General features: G+C 45.8%; 1 protein-coding gene across 1 annotated transcript in view; it reads right to left on the bottom strand.

Moving 5' to 3' along the window:
* Nucleotides 1-24171, bottom strand: part of cntfr (ciliary neurotrophic factor receptor) — a 523825-nt gene that overhangs the window by 81370 nt on the left and 418284 nt on the right. The window contains exons 5-6 of the mRNA XM_041885239.1: nt 10416-10582; nt 4819-4982 (exon numbers count right to left, since the gene is read on the bottom strand). Of these exons, the coding sequence (XP_041741173.1) occupies nt 4819-4982; nt 10416-10582 (331 nt within the window). The remainder of the gene's footprint in view (nt 1-4818; nt 4983-10415; nt 10583-24171) is intronic.

Raw genomic sequence — 24171 nt, 5'->3', positions numbered from 1 at the left:
GGCCAGACGGATTACCAGGACGTGTACTCAGAGCATGCGCTGACCAACTGGCAAGTGTCTTCACTGACATTTTCAACCTCTCCCTGACCGAGTCTGTAATACATACAGTGGGGAAAAAAAGTATTTAGTCAGCCACCAATTGTGCAAGTTCTCCCACTTAAAAAGATGAGAGAGGCCTGTAATTTTCATCATAGGTACACGTCAACTATGACAGACAAATTGAGAAAAAAAAATCCAGAAAATCCCATTGTAGGATTTTTTATGAATTTATTGGCATATGATGGTGGAAAATAAGTATTTGGTCAATAACAAAAGTTTCTCAATACTTTGTTATATACCCTTTGTTGGCAATGACACAGGTCAAACGTTTTCTGTAAGTCTTCACAAGGTTTTCACACACTGTTGCTGGTATTTTGGCCCATTCCTCCATGCAGATCTCCTCTAGAGCAGTGATGTTTTGGGGCTGTCGCTGGGCAACACAGACTTTCAACTCCCTCCAAATATTTTCTATGGGGTTGAGATCTGGAGACTGGCTAGGCCACTCCAGGACCTTGAAATGCTTCTTACGAAGCCACTCCTTCGTTGCCCGGGCGGTGTGTTTGGGATCATTGTCATGCTGAAAGACCCAGCCACGTTTCATCTTCAATGCCCTTGCTGATGGAAGGAGGGTTTCACTCAAAATCTCACGATACATGGCCCCATTCATTCTTTCCTTTACACGGATCAGTCGTCCTGGTCCCTTTGCAGAAAAACAGCCCCAAAGCATGATGTTTCCAACCCCCATGCTTCACAGTAGGTATGGTGTTCTTTGGATGCAACTCAGCATTCTTTGTCCTCCAAACATGACGAGTTGAGTTTTTACCAAAAAGTTATATTTTGGTTTCATCTGACCATATGACATTCTCCCAATCCTCTTCTGGATCATCCAAATGCACTTCAGACGGGCCTGGACATGTACTGGCTTAAGCAGGGGGACACGTCTCGCACTGCAGGATTTGAGTCCCTGGCGGCGTAGTGTGTTACTGATGGTTGGCTTTGTTACTTTGGTCCCAGCTCTCAGCAGGTCATTCACTAGGTCCCCCGTGTGGTTCTGGGATTTTTGCTCACCGTTCTTGTGATCATTTTGACCCCACGGGGTGAGATCTTGCATGGAGCCCCAGATCGAGGGAGATTATCAGTGGTTTTGTATGTCTTCCATTTCCTAATAATTGCTCCCACAGTTGATTTCTTCAAACCTAGCTGCTTACCTGTTGCAGATTCAGTCTTCCCAGCCTGGTGCAGGTCTACAATTTTGTTTTTGGTGTCCTTTGACAGCTCTTTGGTCTTGGCCATTGTGAAGTTTGGAGTGTGACTGTTTGAGGTAGTGGACAGGTGTCTTTTATACTGATAACAAGTTCAAACAGGTGCCATTAATACAGGTAACGAGTGGAGGACAGAGGAGCCTCTTAAAGAAGAAGTTACAGGTCTGTGAGAGCCAGAAATCTTGCTTGTTTGTAGGTGACCAAATACTTATTTTCCACCATAATTTGCAAATAAATTCATTAAAAATCCTACAATGGGATTTTCTGGATTTTTTTTTCTCAATTTGTCTGTCATAGTTGACGTGTACCTATGATGAAAATTACAGGCCTCTCTCATCTTTTTAAGTGGGAGAACTTGCACAATTGGTGGCTGACTAAATACTTTTTTGCCCCACTGTACATGTTTCAAGCAGACCACCATAGTCCCTGTGCCCAAGAAAGCGAAGGTAACCTGCCTAAAAGATTACTGCCCCTTAGCACTCACGTAGGTAGCTATGGAATACTTTGAAAGGCTGGTCATGGCTCACAGCAACACCATCATCCCAGAAACCCTAGACCTATTCCAATTCGTATACCACCCCAACAGATCCACAGATGACGCAATCTCAAATCGCACCCCACACTGCCCTTTCCAACCTAGACAAAAGGAACACCTACTGTATGTGAGAATGCTGTTCATTGACTACAGCTCAGCATTCAACACCATAGTGCCCACAAAGCTCATCACTAAACTAAGGATCCTGGGACTAAACACCTCCCTCTGCAACTGGATCCTGGACTTCCTGACGGGCCACCCCCAGGTGGTAAGGGTAGGCAACAACACATCTGCCATGCTGATCCTCAATACTGGGGCCCCTAAGGGGTGCGTGCTTAGTCCTGTCCTCCCTGTTCACCCACGACTGCGTGGCCAAACACGACTCCAACACCATCTTTAAGTTTGCTGACGACAAAACAGTGGTAGGCCTGATCACAGACAACGATGAGACAGCCTATAGGGAAGAGGTCAGAGACCTGGCAGCGTGGTGCCTGGACAACAACCTCTCTCTCAATGTGAGCAAGACAAAGGAGTTGATCGTGGACTACAGGAAAAGGAGGGCCGAACAGGCCCCATTCACATCGATGGGGCTGTATTGCAGCGGGTCGAGAGTTTCAAGTTCCTTGGTGTCCACATCACCAACGAACTATCATGGTCCAAACACACCAAGACAGTCATGAAGAGGGCAAGACAACCCCTTTTCCCCCTCAGGAGACTGAAAAGATTTGGCATGGGTCCCCAGATCCTCAAAAAGTTATACAGCTGCACCATCGAGAGCATCCTGACCGGTTGCATCACCGCCTGGTATGGCAGCTGCTCGGCATCTGACCTTAAGGCGCTACAGAGGGTAGTGCGTACGGCCCAGTACATCACTGGGGCCAAGCTTCCTGCCATCCAGGACCTATATACTGGCCGATGTCAGAGGAAGGCCCAAAAAATTGTCAAAGACTCCAGTCACCCAAGTCATAGACTGTTCTCTCTGCTACCGCATGGCAAGCGGTACCGGAGCGCCAAGTCTAGGACCAAAAGGCTCCTTAACAGCTTCTACCCCCAAGCCATAAGACTGCTGAACAATTAATCAAATGGCCACCCAGACTATTTACATTGAACCCCCCCCCCCTTTGTTTTTACACTGGAGCAGCGCCTGAGACAGTGTTTTCCACCACCATCAACAAAACACCAAATGATGAAATGTATCTTGGAAGAATGGTGTCACATCCCTCCAATAGAGTTCCAGACACCTGTAGAATCCATGCCAAGAACATTGAAGCTGTTCTGGCGGCTCGTGGCGGCCCAACGTCCTATTAAAGGTTCTGGCGGCTCGTGGTGGCCCAACGCCCTATTAAAGGTTCTGGCGGCTCGTGGCGGCCCAACGCCCTATTAAAGGTTCTGGCGGCTCGTGGTGGCCCAACGTCCTATTAAAGGTTCTGGCGGCTCGTGGTGGCCCAACGTCCTATTAAAGGTTCTGGCGGCTCGTGGTGGCCCAACGTCCTATTAAGACACTTTACGTTGCTGTTTCCTTTATGTTGTCAGTTGCCTGTGTATGGTTGTGGTTTTGGAGAAGCATTTGACAAATATTTGACTTGGACTTGTAATTCTTCACCCTGCTGCTACAGCAGTCTCGTGTTGAGTGTGTATCTATAACTCTGAGTGTGTATCTATAACTCTGAGTGTGTATCTATAACTCTGAGTGTGTATCTATAACTCTGAGTGTGTATCTATAACTCTGAGTGTGTATCTATAACTCTGAGTGTGTATCTATAACTCTGAGTGTGTATCTATAACTCTGAGTGTGTATCTATAACTCTGAGTGTGTATCTATAACTCTGAGTGTGTATCTATAACTCTGAGTGTGTATCTATAACTCTGAGTGTGTATCTATAACTCTGAGTGTGTATCTATAACTCTGAGTGTGTATCTATAACTCTGAGTGTGTATCTATAACTCTGAGTGTGTATCTATAACTCTGAGTGTGTATCTATAACTCTGAGTGTGTATCTATAACTCTGAGTGTGTATCTATAACTCTGAGTGTGTATCTATAACTCTGAGTGTGTATCTATAACTCTGAGTGTGTATCTATAACTCTGAGTGTGTATCTATAACTCTGAGTGTGTATCTATAACTCTGAGTGTGTATCTATAACTCTGAGTGTGTATCTATAACTCTGAGTGTGTATCTATAACTCTGAGTGTGTATCTATAACTCTGAGTGTGTATCTATAACTCTGAGTGTGTATCTATAACTCTGAGTGTGTATCTATAACTCTGAGTGTGTATCTATAACTCTGAGTGTGTATCTATAACTCTGAGTGTGTATCTATAACTCTGAGTGTGTATCTATAACTCTGAGTGTGTATCTATAACTCTGAGTGTGTATCTATAACTCTGAGTGTGTATCTATAACGCTGAGTGTGTATCTATAACGCTGAGTGTGTATCTATAACGCTGAGTGTGTATCTATAACTCTGAGTGTGTATCTATAACTCTGAGTGTGTATCTATAACTCTGAGTGTGTATCTATAACTCTGAGTGTGTATCTATAACTCTGAGTGTGTATCTATAACTCTGAGTGTGTATCTATAACTCTGAGTGTGTATCTATAACTCTGAGTGTGTATCTATAACTCTGAGTGTGTTTCTATAACTCTGAGTGTGTATCTATAACTCTGAGTGTGTATCTATAACTCTGAGTGTGTATCTATAACTCTGAGTGTGTATCTATAACTCTGAGTGTGTATCTATAACTCTGAGTGTGTATCTATAACTCTGAGTGTGTATCTATAACTCTGAGTGTGTATCTATAACTCTGAGTGTGTATCTATAACTCTGAGTGTGTATCTATAACTCTGAGTGTGTATCTATAACTCTGAGTGTGTATCTATAACTCTGAGTGTGTATCTATAACTCTGAGTGTGTATCTATAACTCTGAGTGTGTATCTATAACTCTGAGTGTGTGTGTCACACATGTATCTATAACTCACGTGTTGCCATTGGTCCCTGATGAGGGGCCTGTATCGTAGGAAGTACTTCAGGGGGAAGCTCTCTACATCTGGCCAGGTAGAAGGGCTATTCCAGGTGACCTCCAGACGACGCACGTTGTTGGGTATGGGCGTGGCCACCACCTTTTCAGGGGGGTCTGGCTTCACTGCAGGGAGAGAGAGGGGACACATCAGACCAGACAGTACAGTACTCAGGGACATTGATTAAGCTGTAGTGTCCCAAATGGAACCCTCCTCCCTATTTGGGACACAGTACAGGACAGTGGACATGTCATCACAGTACAGAGAAAGACATGGGTGGAAGACAGATCATCACATGGACAAATGGATGCATGGATTAGAGGATAAACAGGACATTGATTGTGTGATAAGCCTGTACTATAGAGAGACACAGACAAAGACTAATTAGGGGACCAAGAGCAGTGGTAACAATTGGTGCCCCGGGCCCTCTGGACTGGGTAGGACCTCTGAAGGCCCTCTGGGGGCTGGGTAGGACCTCTGAAGGCCCTCTGGACTGGGTAGGATCTCTGAAGGCCCTCTGGGGGCTGGGTAGGACCTCTGAAGGCCCTCTGGGGGCTGGGTAGGACCTCTGAAGGCCCTCTGGGGCCTGGGTAGGACCTCTGAAGGCCCTCTGGGGGCTGGGTAGGACCTCTGAAGGCCCTCTGGGGGCTGGGTAGGACCTCTGAAGGCCCTCTGGGGGCTGGGTAGGACCTCTGAAGGCCCTCTGGGGGCTGGGTAGGACCTCTGAAGGCCCTCTGGGGGCTGGGTAGGACCTCTGAAGGCCCTCTGGGGGCTGGGTAGGACCTCTGAAGGCCCTCTGGGGGCTGGGTAGGACCTCTGAAGGCCCTCTGGACTGGGTAGGACCTCTGAAGGCCCTCTGGACTGGGTAGGACCTCTGAAGGCCCTCTGGACTGGGTAGGACCTCTGAAGGCCCTCTGGGGGCTGGGTAGGACCTCTGAAGGCCCTCTGGGGGCTGGGTAGGACCTCTGAAGGCCCTCTGGCGGCTGGGTAGGACCTCTGAAGGCCCTCTGGACTGGGTAGGATCTCTGAAGGCCCTCTGGGGGCTGGGTAGGATCTCTGAAGGCCCTCTGGGGGCTGGGTAGGATCTCTGAAGGCCCTCTGGGGGCTGGGTAGGACCTCTGAAGGCCCTCTGGACTGGGTAGGACCTCTGAAGGCCCTCTGGACTGGGTAGGACCTCTGAAGGCCCTCTGGGGGCTGGGTAGGACCTCTGAAGGCCCTCTGGGGACTGGGAATGGTAGAAGCACAGTTATGAGGGCCCTCTGAGAACGATAGTCTCAAAAACAAAGACGTGTCTAAGCCGTGACGGAAAAAAACACACAGAACAAAAAGCATGGGTTGAAACATCGGGCTGATAGCTTTTTGAACACAAACAGTCTAAAGGTCATAGTGAACTTTACAGCTCATAGTGAAGGCTAGAGCTCAGATTGAAGACTACAGCTCAGAGTGAAGGCTACAGTTCATAGTGAAGGCTACAGGTCAGAGTGAAGGCTACAGCTCATAGTGAAGACTACAGCTCATAGTGAAGGCTACAGCTCATAGTGAAGACTACAGCTCATAGTGAAGGCTACAGGTCAGAGTGAAGGCTATAGCTCAATGTGAAGACTACAGCTCATAGTGAAGGCTACAGCTCAGAGTGAAGGCTACAGGTCATAGTGAAGGCTACAGCTCATAGTGAAGGCTACAGCTCAGCGTGAAGGCTACAGGTCATAGTGAAGGCTACATCTCATATTGAAGGCTACAGGTCATAGTGAAGGCTACAGGTCATAGTGAAGGCTACATCTCAGAGTGAAGGCTACATCTAAGATTGAAGGCTACAGTTCATAGTGAAGGCTACAGCTCAGAGTGAAGTCTACAGGTCAGAGTGAAGACTGCAGGTCATAGTGAAGGCTACAGGTCAGAGTGAAGGCTACAGGTCATAGTAAAGGCTACATGTCAGAGTGAAGGCTACAGGTTATAGTGAAGGCTACAGCTCATAGTGAAGGCTACAGGTTATAGTGAAGGCTACAACTCATAGTGAAGGCTACAGGTCATAGTGAAGGCTAGAGCTCAGAGTGAATGCTGCAGGGAAGAGAGGGGGAGAAGTAGAATGCTGTATTTGTGTGTGTTAAGCCTGGGAAGTGTGTTGAGAATGCTATATGGTGTTCCTTCTCTGTGTGGTCTCTCTGGGGTATTTTGGGATCAGTGTGTTTACGCTGTGGTTTAGCTCCAACCACTGGGGCAGGACAGGACAAAGACGTCTCCACACCGGACAGAGGGGTGTAAGCTTCCCTTCTCACCCCTCCTCACCCCCTACCATCCTGATCTCCCCCCACCCTTCTCCTTCATTCCTCACCCCCTCTTCCCCTCCTCATCCTGACCCCTCATCTCACAAAACCCCAGGGATGAACACAATGAATGGAACAAGTCACATAATAAGTTGCATGGACTCACTCTGTGTGCAATAATAGTGTTTAACATGGTTTTTCAATGACTACCTCATCTCTGTACCCCACACATACAATTATATGTAAAGTCAGTCGAGCAGTGAATTTCAAACACAGATTCAACCACAAAGACCAGGGAGGTTTTCCAATACCTCACAAAGAAGGGCACCTATTGGTAGATGGGTAAAAATGAAAAAAAAGCAGATATTGAATATCCCTTTGAGCATGGTAAAGTTATTAATTACACTTTGGATGGTGTATCAATACACCCAGTCACTACAAAGATAGAAGTGTCCTTCCTAACACAGTTGCTGGAGAGGAAGGAAATCGCTCAGGGATTTCACCATGAGGCCAACGGTGACTTTAAAACAGTTACAGAGTTCAATGGCTGTGATAGGAGAAAACTGAGGATGGATCACCAACATTGTAGTTACTGCATAATGCTAACTAAATGACAATGAAAAGAAGGAAGCCTGTACAGAATAAAAATATTCCAAAACATCCATCCTGTTTGCAACAAGGCACTAAAGTAAAACATCAACAAATGTGGCAAAGAAATTAACTTTATGTCCTGAATACTAAGCGTTATGTTTGGGGCAAATTCAACACAACACATCACTGAGTACCACTCTTCATATTTAAAAACATGGTGGTGGCTGCATCATGTTATGGGTATGCTTGTCATCGGTAAGGACTTGGGAGATTTTTTTAAATTAAAATAAACGGAATAGAGCTAAGCACAGGCAACATCCTAGAGGAAAACCTGGTTCAGTCTGCTTTCCAACAGACACTGGGAAACAAATTAATATTTCAGCAGGACAATAACATAAAACACAAGGTCAAATCTAAACTTGGGTTGGTTGACAATAAGTCGGTAAATGTTCCTGAGTGGCCTAGTTACAGTTTTTACTTACAGTACCAGTGAAAAGTTTGGACACACTTACTCATTCAAGAGTTTTCCTTTATTTTTACTATTTTCTACATTGTAGAATAATAGTGAAGACATCAAAAGACATATGGAATCTTGTAGTAATCAAAAAAGTGTTAAACAAATCAGAATATATTTTATATTTGAGATTCTTCAAATAGCCACCCTTTGCCTTGATGGCAGCTTTGCACCCTTAGCCTGTATTTAGCTATGTATTTAAATACTACTACATTTAAAAAAACATTTATGTCATTTTTAGCAGACGCTCTTATCCAGAGCGACTTACAGTTAGTGCATACATTGTATTTTTTTTATACCCCCTGTGGGAATCGACCCCACAATTCTGGCGTTGCAAACGCCATGCTCTATCAACTGAGCTACATCCCTGCCGGCCATTCCCTACCCTACCCTGGACGACGCTGGGCCAATTGCGAGCCGGATGTAGCTATGTATTTAAATACTACTACCCTGCCTGTAGCCTGGATGTAGCTATGTATATAAATACTGCTACCCTGCCTGGATGTAGCTATGTATATAAATACTACTACCCTGCATGTAGCCTGGATGTAGCTATGTATATAAATACTACTACCCTGCATGTAGCCTGGATGTAGCTATGTATATAAATACTACTACCCTGCATGTAGCCTGGATGTAGCTATGTATATAAATACTACTACCCTGCATGTAGCCTGGATGTAGCTATGTATATAAATACTACTACCCTGCATGTAGCCTGGATGTAGCTATGTATATAAATACTACTACCCTGCATGTAGCCTGGATGTAGCTATGTATTTATAAACTTAATTTAGCTGCTCTGGCCTCTTCCCTATAGATACAGTGTCTCTGATGTCGGCAGAATCATCTCACTCTCTGGGGGGCTGATGCTACGGAGTATATGCATTTGCCTTCATCATTATCAGTTTTTTCATTGACATTGACTTTGATCAACTTAAATCAACTGTGCAATTAACATTTTGAACGGATATCGGCTTAATTAGTGAGTAATTATAGAAAGCAACTATTTCAATGAGGTTATCTCAGCCAGTCTGTTTCAGTAGTAACCTGTAGATTATTGGCAACTGGAGGGCAAATCCACACTTGTTAATGACTTCTAATCAGGCCTAATGAGTGACAGCTGTTCTCTGTTCTCACCACTTTCTGCTGTCTGTTCTCACCACGTGCTGCTGTCTGTTCAAATAATTGAAGTATGAAAGGGAAAATAAATAAATATAAATATGGGTTGTATTTACAATGGTGTTTGTTCACTGGTTGCCCTTTTCTTGTGGCAACAGGTCACATATATTGCTGCTGTGATGGAACACTGTGGTATGTCACCCAATAGATATGGGAGTTTATCAAGATTGGATTTGTTTTCAAATTATTTGTGGGTCTGTGTAATCTGAGGGAAATATGTGTCTCTAATATGGTCATACATCTGGCAGGAGGTTAGGAAGTGCAGCTCAGTTTCCACCTCATTTTATAATAATATAATATGCCATTTAGCAGACGCGTTTATCCAAAGTGACTAACAGTCATGTGTGCATACATTTTTACGTATGGGTGGTCCCGGGGATCGAACCCACTACCCTGGCGTTTTCTCATGATTTGGTTGGGTCTAATTGTGTTGGTGTCCTGGGGCTCTGTCAGGGCCCAGGTCTGTATGAAAATAAATATATGCACTCACTAACTGTAAGTCGCTCTGGATAAGAGCGTCTGCTAAAATGACACCAAAAAAAAAGATCTAGGTGCTGCTGTAGGCCCTCCTTGGTTGGGGACAGAAGCACCAGATCATCAGCAAACAGTAGACATTTGACTTCAGATTCTAGCAGGGTGAGGCCGGGTGCTGCAGACTGTTCTAGTGCCCTCGCCAATTCGTTGATATATATGTTGAAGAGTGTGGGGCTTAAACTGCATCCCTGTCTCACCCCACAGCCCTGTGGAAAGAAATGTCCCCCTCTTCTGATTCTCCATGTCCTCTCTCTATCTCACTCCCTCCCTCCCTCCCTCCCTCCCTCCCTCCTCCCTCCCTCCCTCACAAACACCCTGGGAGGAAGGGAGGGAGAGATTTCCAGCCAGTGCAGGACTCCAGAATAAGAGGAAATGAGCATGTCTACAGTGTTCTAGTTAACAACTAATAATAATAAAGATGATGAGGAGGAGGATGGGGATGAAGATGATGAAGAAGATGAAGATGAGTGTACCTATGTTGAACTCTTCGAAGGTGATGGCGGTGGATGCACGTCCGAGGGCGTTGACGGCCGTGACGTTGACTCTGTAGGGGTAGCTACTGAACACCTCAGGGAACTTAACGTGACAGCGGTTCTTATGGACCGTATCCCTCGTTACTTCTAGGGACTTCTGGTTGTGTCTGAGAGGAGAGAGAGGAGAGAGAATGTTAGGTTGAGAGAGAGAACGACGGTTAGAGAGTGAAAGACAGAGACAGGGAATTACAATTTATACATTTCAGAGTCTGACAACTTTACATGAGCCAAGTTCCCAAAACAGCATGCATCAGCATCTGTGTGTTGTAGCTGACAGGATGGGGATATTCTGGGTGCTCCAGGCTGGTTAGGGGGCTGGAGGATGAGGAGTGCCCCCGGCCATCCCCAGGGGTATCATCTGGGCTGGGAACAGCAGGCCCTTCTCCTCTTTCAGTCCTCCTCATGACTTCATTGATATCAGCTCCCTCTGGCTAGAACACCATCTAAATGCTAACTTCCTCTTACTCTGCTAGAGAAGGAACTACATTCTCATTATGCTAAAGCTAGATTCTAACTTCCCTCCTATCAAAGAGCTAAAGTCTATCTCTGATTCTAACTTCCCTCTTATCAAGGAGCTAAAGTCTATCTCTGATTCTAACTTCCCTCTTATCAAGGAGCTAAAGTCTATCTCTGATTCTAACTTCCCTCCTATCAAAGAGCTAAAGTCTATCTCTGATTCTAACTTCCCTCTCATCAAGGAGCTAAAGTCTATCTCTGATTCTAACTTCCCTCTCATCAAGGAGCTAAAGTCTATCTCTGATTCTAACTTCCCTCTCATCAAGGAGCTAAAGTCTATCTCTGATTCTAACTTCCCTCTCATAAAGGAGCTAAAGTCTATCTCTGATTCTAACTTCCCTCTCATCAAGGAGCTAAAGTCTATCTCTGATTCTAACTTCCCTCTCATCAAGGAGCTAAAGTCTTTCTCTGAGAAAGCCCTTTTACAGCTTTTTGTTACATACTGTATGCATACATTTTACATACACATACTGTATTACACACTACATACATTTTACTTTTATATACAGCATTCACCTGACAAATATATATTTATGTATATACAGTGAGGGAAAAAAGTATTTGATCCGCTGCTGATTTTGTACGTTTGCCCACTGACAAAGACATGATCAGTCTATAATTTTAATGGTAGGTTTATTTGAACAGTGAGAGACAGAATAACAACAAAAAAATCCAGAAAAACGCATGTAAAAAATGTTATCAATTGATTTGCATTTTAATGAGGGAAATAAGTATTTGACCCCTCTGCAAAACATGACTTAGTACTTGGTGGCAAAACCCTTGTTGGCAATCACAGAGGTCAGACGTTTCTTGTAGTTGGCCACCAGGTTTGCACACATCTCAGGAGGGATTTTATCCCACTCCTCTTTGCAGATCTTCTCCAAGTCATTAAGGTTTCGAGGCTGACGTTTGGCAACTCGAACCTTCAGCTCACTCCACAGATTTTCTATGTGATTAAGGTCTGGAGACTGGCTGGGCCACTCCAGGACCTTAATGTGCTACGTCTTGAGCCACTCCTTTGTTGCCTTGGCCGTGTGTTTTGGGTCATTGTCATGCTGGAATACCCATCCATGACCCATTTTCAATGCCTTGGCTGAGGGAAGGAGGTTCTCACCCAAGATTTGACGGTACATGGCCCCGTCCATTGTCCCTTTGATGCAGTGAAGTTGTCCTGTCCCCTTAGCAGAAAAACACCCCCAAAGCATAATGTTTCCACCTCTATGTTTGATGGTGAGGATGGTGTTCTTGGGGTCATAGGCAGCATTCCTCCTCCTCCAAACACGGCGAGTTGAGTTGATGCCAAAGAGCTCCATTTTGGTCTCATCTGACCACAACACTTTCACCCAGTTCTCCTCTGAATCATTCAGATGTTCATTGGCAAACTTCAGACGGCCCTGTATATGTGCTTTCTTGAGCAGGGGGACTTTGCGGGCGCTGCAGGATTTCAGTCCTTCACAGCGTAGTGTGTTACCAATTGTTTTCTTGGTGACTATGGTCCCAGCTGCCTTGAGATCATTGACAAGATCCTCCCGTGTAGTTCTGGGCTGATTCTTCACCGTTCTCATGATCATTGCAACTCCACGAGGTGAGATCTTGCATGGAGCCCCATGCCCGAGGGAGATTGACAATTATTTTGTGTTTCTTCCATTTGCGAATAATCACACCAACTGTTGTCACCTTCTCACCAAGCTGCTTGGCGATGGTCTTGTAGCCCATTCCAGCCTTGTGTAGGTCTACAATCTTGTCCCTGACATCCTTGGAGAGCTCTTTGGTCTTGGCCATGGTGGAGAGTTTGGAACCTGATTGATTGATTGCTTCTGTGGACAGGTGTCTTTTATACAGGTAACAAACTGAGATTAGGAGCACTCCCTTTAAGAGTGTGCTCCTAATTTCAGCTCGTTACCTGTATAAAAGACACCTGGGAGCCAGAAATCTTTCTGATTGAGAGGGGGTCAAATACTTATTTCCCTCATTAAAATGCAAATCAATTTATAACATTTCTGACGTGCGTTTTTCTGGATTTTTTTGTTGTTATTCTGTCTCTCACTGTTCAAATAAACCTACCATTAAAATTATAGACTGATCATTTCTTTGTCAGTGGGCAAACATTTAAATCAGCAGGGGATCAAATACTTTTTTTCCTCACTGTACAATAAAATCGAGTACACAGCCATGCAATCTCCATAGACAAACATGGGCAGTAGAATGGCCTTACTGAAGAGCTCAGTGGCTTTCAACGTGGCACCGTCATAGGATGCCGCATTTCCAACAAGTCAGTTTGCTAGAGCTGCCCCAGACAACTGTAAGTGCTGTTATTGTGAAGTTGAAACGTCTAGGAGCAACAATGTCTCAGCCGCCGAAGTGGTAGGCTACATTAGCTCACAGAACGGGACCGCAAGTGATTCTAACTTCCCTCCTATCAAGGAGCTAAAGTCTATCTCTGATTCTAACTTCCCTCTTATCAAGGAGCTAAAGTCTATCTCTGATTCTAACTTCCCTCTTATCAAGGAGCTAAAGTCTATCTCTGATTCTAACTTCCCTCTCATCAAGGAGCTAAAGTCTATCTCTGATTCTAACTTCCCTCTCATCAAGGAGCTAAAGTCTATCTCTGATTCTAACTTCCCTCTTATCAAGGAGCTAAAGTCTATCTACATAGATGGTGCTGGCTAAAGCTAAAACTGGCGAGTGTAGAGAGTATAGAGATATTGTTATCCACGTCGGCACCAACGATGTTAGGATGAAACAGTCAGAGGTCACCAAGTGCAACATAGCTTCAGCGTGTAAATCAGCTAGAAAGATGTGTCGGCATCGAGTAATTGTCTCTGGCCCCCTCCCAGTTAGGGGGAGTGACGAGCTCTACAGCAGAGTCTCAGCACTCAATCGCTGGTTGAAAACTGTTTTCTGCCCCTCCCAAAAGATAGAATTTGTAGATAATTGGCCCTCTTTCTGGGACTCACCCACAAACAGGACCAAGCCTGACCTGCTAAGGAGTGACGGACTCCATCCTAGCTGGAGGGGTGCTCTCATCTTATCTACCAACATAGATAGGGCTCTAACTCCTCTAGCCCCACAGTGAAATAGGGTGCAGGCCAGGCAGCAGGCTGTTAGCCAACCTGCCAGCTTAGTGGAGTCTGCCAATAGCACAGTCAGTGTAGTCAGCTCAGCCATACCCATTGAGACTGTGTCTGTGCCTCGACCTAGGTTGGGCAAAACTAAACATGACGGTGTTCGCCCTAGCAATCTTATTAGGATAAAGACCTCCTCCATTCCTGCCATTATTGAAAGAGATCGTGATACCTCACATCTCAAAATAGGGTTACTTAATGTTAGATCCCTCACTTCAAAGGCAGTCATAGTCAATGAACTAATCACTGATCATAATCTTGATGTGATTGGCCTGACTGAAACATGGCTTAAGCCTGATGAATTTGCTGTGTTAAATGAGGCCTCACCTCCTGGTTACACTAGTGACCATATTCCCGTGCATCCCGCAAAGGCGGAGGTGTTGCTAACATTTACGATAGCAAATTTCAATTTACAAAAAAAAAATGGCGTTTTCGTCTTTTGAGCTTCTAGTCATGAAATCTATGCAGCCTACTCAATCACTTTTTATAGCTACTGTTTACAGGCCTCCTGGGCCATATACAGCATTCCTCTCTGAGTTTCCTGAATTCCTATCAGACCTTGTAGTCATAGCAGATCATATTCTAATTTTTGGTGATTTTAATATTCACATGGAGAAGTCCACAGACCCACTCCAAAAGTATTTCGGAGCCATCATCGACTCAGTGGGTTTTGTCCAACATGTCTCTGGACCTACTCACTGCCACAGTCATACTCTGGACCTAGTTTTGTCCCATGGAATAAATGTTGTAGATCTTAATGTTTTTCCACAAAATCCTGGACTATCGGACCACCATTTTATTACGTTTGCAATCGCAACAAATAATCTGCTCAGACCCCAACCAAGGAGCATCAAAAGTCGTGCTATAAATTCTCAGACAACACAAACATTCCTTGATGCCCTTCCAGACTCCTTCTGCCTACCCAAGGACGTCAGAGGACAAAAATCAGTTAACCACTTAACTGAGGAACTCAATTTAACCTTGCGCAATACCCTAGATGCAGTTGCACCCTTAAAAACGAAAAACATTTGTCATAAGAAACTAGCTCCCCTGGTATACAGAAAATACCCGAGCTTTGAAGCAAGCTTCCAGGAAATTGGAACGGAAATGGCGCCACACCAAACTGGAAGTCTTCCGACTAGCTTGGAAAGACAGTACCGTGCAGTACCGAAGAGCCCTCACTGCTGCTCGATCATCCTACTTTTCCAACTTAATCGAGGAAAATAAGAACAATCCAAAATTTCTTTTTGATACTGTTGCAAAGCTAACTAAAAAGCAGCATTCCCCAAGAGAGGATGGCTTTCACTTCAGCAGTAATAAATTCATGAACTTCTTTGAGGAAAAGATCATGACCATTAGAAAGCAAATTACGGACTCCTCTTTGAATCTGCGTATTCCTCCAGGGCTTAGCTGTCCTGGATCTGCACAGACTCTGCGAGGGCCTGGGATCGGGAGAAACACTTAAGTGTTTTAGTACTATATCTCTTGACACAATGATGAAAATAATCATGGCCTCTAAACCTTCAAGCTGCATACTGGATCCTATTCCTACTAAACTGCTGAAGGAGCTGCTTCCTGTGCTTGGCCCTCCTATGTTGAACATAATAAACAGCTCTCTATCCACCGGATGTGTACCAAACTCACTAAAAGTGGCAGTGATAAAGCCTCTCTTGAAAAAGCCAAACCTTGACCCGGAAAATATAAAAAACTATCGGCCTATATCGAATCTTCCATTCCTCTCAAAAAATTTAGAAAAAGCTGTTGCGCAGCAACTCACTGCCTTTCTGAAGACAAACAATGTATACGAAATGCTTCAGTCTGGTTTTAGACCCCATCATAGCACTGAGACTGCACTTGTGAAGGTGGTAAATGACCTTTTAATGGCGTCAGACCGAGGCTCTGCATCTGTCCTCGTGCTACTAGACCTTAGTGCTGCCTTTGACACCATCGATCACCACATTCTTTTGGAGAGACTGGAAACCCAAATTGGTCTACACGGACAAGTTCTGGCCTGGTTTAGATCTTACCTGTCGGAAAGATATCAGTTTGTCTCTGTGAATGGTCTGTCCTCCGACAAATCAACTGTACATTTCGGTGTTCCTCAAGGTTCCGTTTTAGGACCACTATTGTTTTCACTATATATTTTACCTCTTGGGGATGTTATTCGAAAACATAATGTTAACTTTCACTGCTATGCGGATGACACACAGCTGTACATTTCAATGAAACATGGTGAAGCCCCAAAATTGCCCTCGCTTAGAAGCCTGTGTTTCAGACATAAGGAAGTGGATGGCTGAAAACTTTCTACTTTTAAACTCGGACAAAACAGAGATGCTTGTTCTAGGTCCCAAGAAACAAAGAGATCTTCTGTTAAATCTGACAATTCATCTTGATGGTTGTAAAGTCGTCTCAAATAAAACTGTGAAGGACCTCGGCGTTACTCTTGACCCTGATCTCTCTTTTGACGAACATATCAAGACTGTTTCAAGGACAGCTTTTTTCCATCTACGTAACATTGCAAAAATCAGAAATTTTCTGTCAAAAAATGATGCAGAAAAATTAATCCATGCATTTGTTACTTCTAGGTTAGACTACTGCAATGCTCTACTTTCCGGCTACCCGGATAAAGCACTAAATAAACTTCAGTTAGTGCTAAATACGGCTGCTAGAATCCTGACTAGAACCAAGAAATTTGATCATATTACTCCAGTGCTAGCTTCCCTACACTGGCTTCCTGTTAAGGCAAGGGCTGATTTCAAGGTTTTACTGTTAACCTATAAAGCGTTACATGGGCTTGCTCCTACCTATCTTTCCGAGTTGGTCCTGCCGTAAATACCAATACGTACGCTACGGTCACAAGACGCAGGCCTCCTAATTGTCCCTAGAATTTCTAAGCAAACAGCGGGAGGCAGGGCTTTCTCCTATAGATCTCCATTTTTATGGAACAGTTTGCCTACCCATGTGAGAGACGCAGACTCGGTCTCAACCTTTAAGTCTTTACTGAAGACTTATCTCTTCAGTAGGTCTTATGATTGAGTGTAGTCTGGCCCAGGAGTGTGAAGGTGAACGGAAAGGCTCTGGAGCAACGAACAGCCCTTGCTGTCTCTGCCAGGCCGGTTCCCCTCTCTCACTGGGGTTCTCTGCCTCTAACCCTGTTACAGGGGCTGAGTCACTGGCTTGCTGGTGCTCTTTCATGCCGTCCCTAGGAGGGGTGCGTCACTTGAGTGGGTTGAGTTACTGACGTGATCTTCCTGTCTGGGTTGGCGCCCCCCCTTGGTTTGTGCTGTGGTGGAGACCTCTGTGGGCTATACTCGGCCTTGTCTCAGGATTGTAAGTTGGTGGTTGAGGATATCCCTCTAGTGGTGCAAGGGCTGTGCTTTGGCAGAGTGGGTGGGGTTATATCCTTCCTGTTTGGCCCTGTCCGGGGGTTTCTTCGGATGGGGCCACAGTGTCTCCGGACCGCTCCTGTCTCAGCCTCCAGTATTTATGCTGCAGTAGTTTATGTGTCGGGGGGCTGGGGTTAGTTGGTTATACCTGGAGTACTTCTCCTGTCTTATCCAGTGTCCTGTGTGAATTTAAGTATGCTCTCTCTAATTCTCTCGTTCTCTCTTTCTCTCTGAGAACCTGAGCCCTAGGACCATACGTCAGGACTACCGGGCATGCTGACACCTTGCTGTCCCCAGTCCGCCTGGCCTTGCTGCTATTCCAGTTTCAACTGTTCTGCCTGCGGTTACGAAACCCCTACCTGTCCCAGACCTGCTGTTTTCAACTCTTAATGATCGGCTATGAAAAGCCAACTGAGAGACCTGAGCCCTAGGACCATACGTCGGGACTACCGGCCGTGGTGACTCCTTGCTGTCCCCAGTCCGCCTGGCCTTGCTGCTATTCCAGTTTCAACTGTTCTGCCTGTGGTTATGGAACCCCTACCTGTCCCAGACCTGCTGTTTTCAACTCTTAATGATCGGCTATGAAAAGCCAACTGAGATTTATTCCTGATTATTATTTGACCATGCTTGTCACTTATGAACATTTTTGAACATCTTAGCATGGTTCTGTTATAATCTCCACCCGGCACAGCCAGAAGAGGACTGGCCACCCCTCATAGCCTGGTTCCTCTCTAGGTTTCTTCCTAGGTTTTGGCCTTTCTAGGGAGTTTTTCCTAGCCACCGTGCTTCTACACCTGCATTACTAGCTGTTTGGGGTTTTAGGCTGGGTTTCTGTACAGCACTTCGAGATATTAGCTGATGTACGAAGGGCTATATAAAATAAAATTGATTGAATTGATTGATTTACATTTACATTTACGTCATTTAGCAGACGCTCTTATCCAGAGCGACTTACAAATTGGTGCATTCACCTTATGATAGCAAGTGGGACAACCACTTTACAATATGTTTTTATTTATTTATTTTTATTTATTTATTTTCTTTGGGGTGGGGTAAGGGGGGGTAGAAGGATTACTTTATCCTATCCCAGGTATTCCTTAAAGAGGTGGGGTTTCAAGTGTCTCCGGGTGGTGAGTGACTCCGCTGTCCTGGCGTCGTGGGGGAGCTTGTTCCACCATTGGGGTGCCAGAGCAGCGAACAGTTTTAACTGGGCTGAGTGGGAACTGTGCTTCCGTAGAGGAAGGGGGGCCAGCAGGCCAGAGGTGGATGAACGCAATGCCCTCGTTTGGGTGTAGGGACTGATCAGAGCCTGAAGGTACGGAGGTGCCGTTCCCCTCACAGCTCCGTAGGCAAGAACAATGGTCTTGTAGCAGATGCGAGCTTCAACTGGAAGCCAGTGGAGTGTGCAGAGGAGCGGGGTGCCGTGAGAGAACTTGGGAAGGTTGAACACCAGACGGGCTGCGGCGTTCTGGATGAGTTGTAGAGTTTAATGGCACAGGCAGGGAGCCCAGCCAACAGCGAGTTGCAGTAATCCAGACGGGAGATGACAAGTGCCTGGATTAGGACCTGTGTCGCTTCCTGTGTAAGCCAGGATCGTACTCTGCGGATGTTGTAGAGCAAGAACCTACAGGATCGGGTCACCACCTTGATGTTAGCGGAGAACGACAGGGTGTTGTCCAGGGTCACGCCAAGGCTCTTTGCACTCTGGGAGGAGGACACAATGGAGTTGTCAACCGTGATGGCGAGATCATGGTACGGGCAGTCCTTCCCCGGAAGGAAGAGCAGCTCCGTCTTGCTGAGGTTCAGCTTGAGGTGGTGATCCGTCATCCACACTGATATGTCTGCCAGACATGCAGAGATGCGATTCACCACCTGGTTATCAGAAGGGGGAAAGGAGAAGATTAATTGTGCGCCGTCTGTGTAGCAATGATAGGAGAGGCCATGTGAGGATATGACAGAGCCAAGTGACTTGGTGTATAGCGAGTATAGGAGAGGGCCTAGAACTGAGCCCTGGGGGACACCAGTGGTGAGAGCACATGGTGCGGAGACAGATTCTCGCCACGCCACCTGGTAGGAGCGACCTGTCAGGTAGGACGCGATCCAAGAGTGAGCCGCGCCGGAGATGCCCAACGCGGAGAGGGTGGAGAGGAGGATCTGATGGTTCACAGTATCAAAGGCAGCAGATAGGTCTAGAAGGACGAGAGCAGAGGAGAGAGAGTTAGCTTTAGCAGTGCGGAGAGCCTCCGTGACACAGAGAAGAGCAGTCTCAGTTGAATGACCCGTCTTGAAACCTGACTGGTTTGGATCAAGAAGGTCATTCTGAGAGAGATAGCAAGAGAGTTGGCTAAAGAGGGCACGCTCAAGAGTTTTGGAGAGAAAAGAAAGAAGGGATACTGGTCTGTAGTTGTTGACATCGGAGGGATCGAGTGTAGGTTTTTTGAGAAGGGGTGCAACTCTCGCTCTCTTGAAGACGGAAGGGACGTAGCCAGCGGTCAAGGATGAGTTGATGAGCGAGGTGAGGTAGGGGAGAAGGTCTCCGGAAATGGTCTGGAGAAGAGAGGAGGGGATAGGGTCAAGCGGGCAGGTTTTTGGGCGGCCGGCCGTCACAAGTTGCAAGATTTTATCTGGAGAGAGAGGGGAGAAAGAAGTCAAAGCATAGGGTAGGGCAGTGTGAGCAGGATCAGCGGTGTCATTTGACTTAACAAACGAGGATCGGATGTCGTCAACCTTCTTTTCAAAATGGTTGACGAAGTCATCCACAGAGAGGGAGGAGGGGGGTAGGGGGAGGATGATTCAGCAGGGAGGAGAAGGTGACAAAGAGCTTCCTAAAATTAGAGGCAGATGCTTGGAATTTAGAATGGTCTCTCTAAGTGGTAGTGGGGGTTAATACGGATCAGGGTGTTCTCTCTAAGTGGTACTGGGGGTTAATAAGGATCAGGGTGTTCTCTCTAAGTGGTACTGGGGGGTAAATAAGGATCAGGGTGTTCTCTCTGAGTGGTACTGGGGGTTAATACGGATCAGGGTGTTTTCTCTGAGTGGTACTGGGGGTTAATACGGAACAGGGTGTTCTCTCTGAGTGGTACTGGGGGGTTAATAAGGATCAGGGTGTTGTCTCTGAGTGGTACTGGGGGTTAATACGGATCAGGGTGTTCTCTCTGAGTGGTACTGGGGGTTAATACGGATCAGGGTGTTCTCTCTAAGTGGTACTGGGGGGTTAATAAGGATCAGGGTGTTCTCTCTAAGTGGTACTAGGGGTTAATAAGGATCAGGGTGTTCTCTCTAAGTGGTACTGGGGGGTTAATAAGGATCAGGGTGTTCTCTCTGAGTGGTACTGGGGGTTAATACGGATCAGGGTGTTCTCTCTAAGTGGTACTAGGGGTTAATAAGGATCAGGGTGTTCTCTCTGAGTGGTACTGGGGGTTAATACGGATCAGGGTGTTCTCTCTAAGTGGTACTGGGGGGTTAATAAGGATCAGAGTGTTCTCTCTGAGTGGTACTGGGGGTTAATACGGATCAGGGTAACATTATGAAAAACACATCTATGACTTAAGGTCCATGGAGAGTTACCCTTTCAGACAACAGCAGCATTCAGAGGGCCTAGTTGTTCTGTAAATTATTATTCTAATGTGACATATTGGCTGTACAACATTAATGAGGTTGCTAGGAGACAACCTGCTGGGGACAGAGGAACTATAGTTTCCTCCCCCTCGCCTTCCCTGATCCCCCACACCAGACCCTGCATAGAAGGCAAGAGGGTAGAGTGAGAGATAGAGACATAAAGAGAGAGACAGAGAGAGAGCAAGAGAGAGAGAGTAGAGAGAGATCGAGAGAGAGAGAGTAGAGATAATGAGAGAGAGAAAGAGAGAGTAGAGAGAATGAGAGAGAGAGAGAGAGTAGAGAGAATGAGAGAGAGAGAGAGATCGAGAGAGAGTAGAGAGAGATCAAGAGAGAGAGTAGAGAGAGATCGAGAGAGAGAGAGTAGAGAGAATGAGAGAGATCGAGAGAGAGAGAGAGATCGAGAGAGAGAGAGAGAGAGAGAGAGAGAGAGAGAGAGAGAGAGAGAGGAGAGAGAATGAGAGAGAGAGAGTAGAGAGAATGAGAGAGAGAGATCAAGAGAGAGAGAGAGAGAGAGAGAGAGAGAGAGGTAGAGAGAATGAGAGAGAGAGAGAGAGAGAGAGAGAGAGAGAGAGAGAGAGAGAGAGAGAGAGAGAGAGAGAGAGAGAGAGAGAGAGAGAGAGATAGATTGAGGGAAAGAGACCGAGAGAGAGAAAGCAACAGAGAGGACGTGACAGAGCTACCCAGACAGACATAACAGATATAACCAGACATAACTCTCTCTAGACTCTCGTCTCCTAATCAGTGTGAAACAGACAGTACATACTCTCTCTCTCTCTCTCTCTCTCTCTCTCTCTCTCTCTCTCTCTCTCTCTCTCTCTCTCTCTCTCTCTCTCTCTCTCTCTCTCTCTCTCTCTCTCTCTCTCTCTCTCTCTCTCTCTCTCTCTCTGCCACTGTGTACTCTAGGTTGCTAGCTCGTTTTGTAGGCTCGCATCACTGGGCAGCTCGCGGCTGGGTTTCCTTTTGTAGTCCGTAATAGTTTACAAGCCCTGCCACATCCGGAGCCGGTGTAGTAGGATTCAATCTTAGTCCTGTATTGACACTTTGCCTGTTTGATGGTTCGTCTGATGGCGTTGCGGAATTTCTTATAAGCGTGGTGCGGATGTTGCTTGTAATCCATGGCTTCTGGTTGGGAAATGTATGTACGGTCACTGTGGGGAAGACGTCGTCGATGCACTTATTGATGAATCCGATGACAGAGGTGGTGTACTCCTCAAAGCCATTGAATGAATCCCGTAACATATTCCAGTCTGTGCTAGTAAAATAGTCCTGTAGCTTAGCATCCGCGTCATCGGACCACTTCTGTTGTGAGCGAGTCACTGGTGCTTCCTGCTTTAGTTTTTGCTTGAAAGCAGGAATCAGGAGGATAGAATTATGGTCGGATTTGCCAAATGGAGGGCGAGGGAGAGCTTTGTACGCGTCTCTGTGTGTGGAGTAAAGGTGATCCAGAGTTTATTTTCCCTCTGGTTGCTCATATGACATGCTGATAGAAATTAGGTAGAACAGATTTAAGTTTGCCTGCATTAAAGTCCCCGGCCACTAGGAGCATCGCTTCTGGATGAGCATTTTCCTGTTTGCTTATGGCCTTATCTAGGCTGTTGAGTGCGGTCTTAGTGCCAGCATCGGTTTGTGGTGGTAAATAGACGGATACGAATAATATAGATGAGAACTCTCTTGGTAGATAGTGGGTCTACAGCTTATCATAAGGTACTCTACCTCAGGCGAGCAACACCTCAAGACTTCTTTAACATTAGACTTACCAGCTGTTATTGACAAATAGACACACCCCCCCGCCCCTCGTCTTACCAGACGTAGCTGCTCTGTCCTGCCGATGCACGGAAAACCCAGCCAGCTCTATATTATCCGTGTCGTCATTCAGCCACGACTCGTGAAACATAAGATAGTACCGTTTTTAATGTCCCGTTGCTATGATATTCTTGATCGTAGATCATCCATTTTGTTGGCCAATAGTACGGATGGTAGTGGGGGTTTACTCACTGGCCTATGAATTCTCAGAAGGCAGCCCGACCTGCGCCCCTTTTTCTCCATATTTTCTTCATGCAAATGACAGGGATTTGGGCCTGGTCTCGAGAAAGCAGTATATCCTTCGCATCGGACTCGTTAAAGGAAAAATCTTCATCCAGTTTGAGGTGAGTAATCGCTGTTCTGATGTCCAGCAACATTATGTACAACATAAGTTACAAAATAAGTTACAAACAACATGAAAAAACAAACAAAATAGCACAGTTGGATAGAAGCCCGTAAGGCAGCATTATCTCCTGTAGCCAGAGATAAGGATCATTATCTCCTGTAGCCAGAGATAAGGATGATGTGAAAGAGCTTAAGTTTTGCCAATTGGAATTTGTGGTCTGTATATTTTATCATTTCATTTAGGATACCATCAACACCACAGGCTTTTTGGGTTGGAGGGATTGTATTTTATCCTGTAGTTCATTCAATGTAATTGTAGAATCCAGTGGGTTCTGCTAGTCTTTAGTTGTTGATTCTAAGATCTCTCTCTTCTCTATTTATCAGCTGACACAGAGACATAATCAAAGGTTCAGGTTTATAAATTCCAGTATCTCTTTCGCTAAATCTCTCTCCCTTCTCTTTCTCCCTAAGGACCCACCTGACATAGAACACAGAGAGACACCAAGAGACACAGAGACACAGAGACACAGAGAGACAGACACACAGAGGCAGAGAGACAGAGACGCAGAGAGACACAGAGAGACAGACACACAGAGAGAAACAGAGAAACAGAGAGACAGAGACACACATAGACGCAGAGAGACACAGAGAGACAGACACACAGAGAGAAACAGAGAAACAGAGAGACAGAGACACACAGAGACACAGAGAGACACACAGAGACAGACACACAGAGGCACACAGAGACACACAGAGACACACAGAGAGACACAGAGAGACAGACACAGAGACACAGAGAGACAGACACAGAGAGTCAGAGAGACACACAGAGACACAGAGAGACACAGAGAGACACAGAGACACGCAGAGACACACAGATACACACAGAGAGACAGACACAGA

Source organism: Coregonus clupeaformis, chromosome 9, assembly GCF_020615455.1.
Source record: "Coregonus clupeaformis isolate EN_2021a chromosome 9, ASM2061545v1, whole genome shotgun sequence".
NCBI lineage: Eukaryota > Metazoa > Chordata > Actinopteri > Salmoniformes > Salmonidae > Coregonus > Coregonus clupeaformis.
This window is presented reverse-complemented; position numbering and strand designations above follow the sequence as displayed.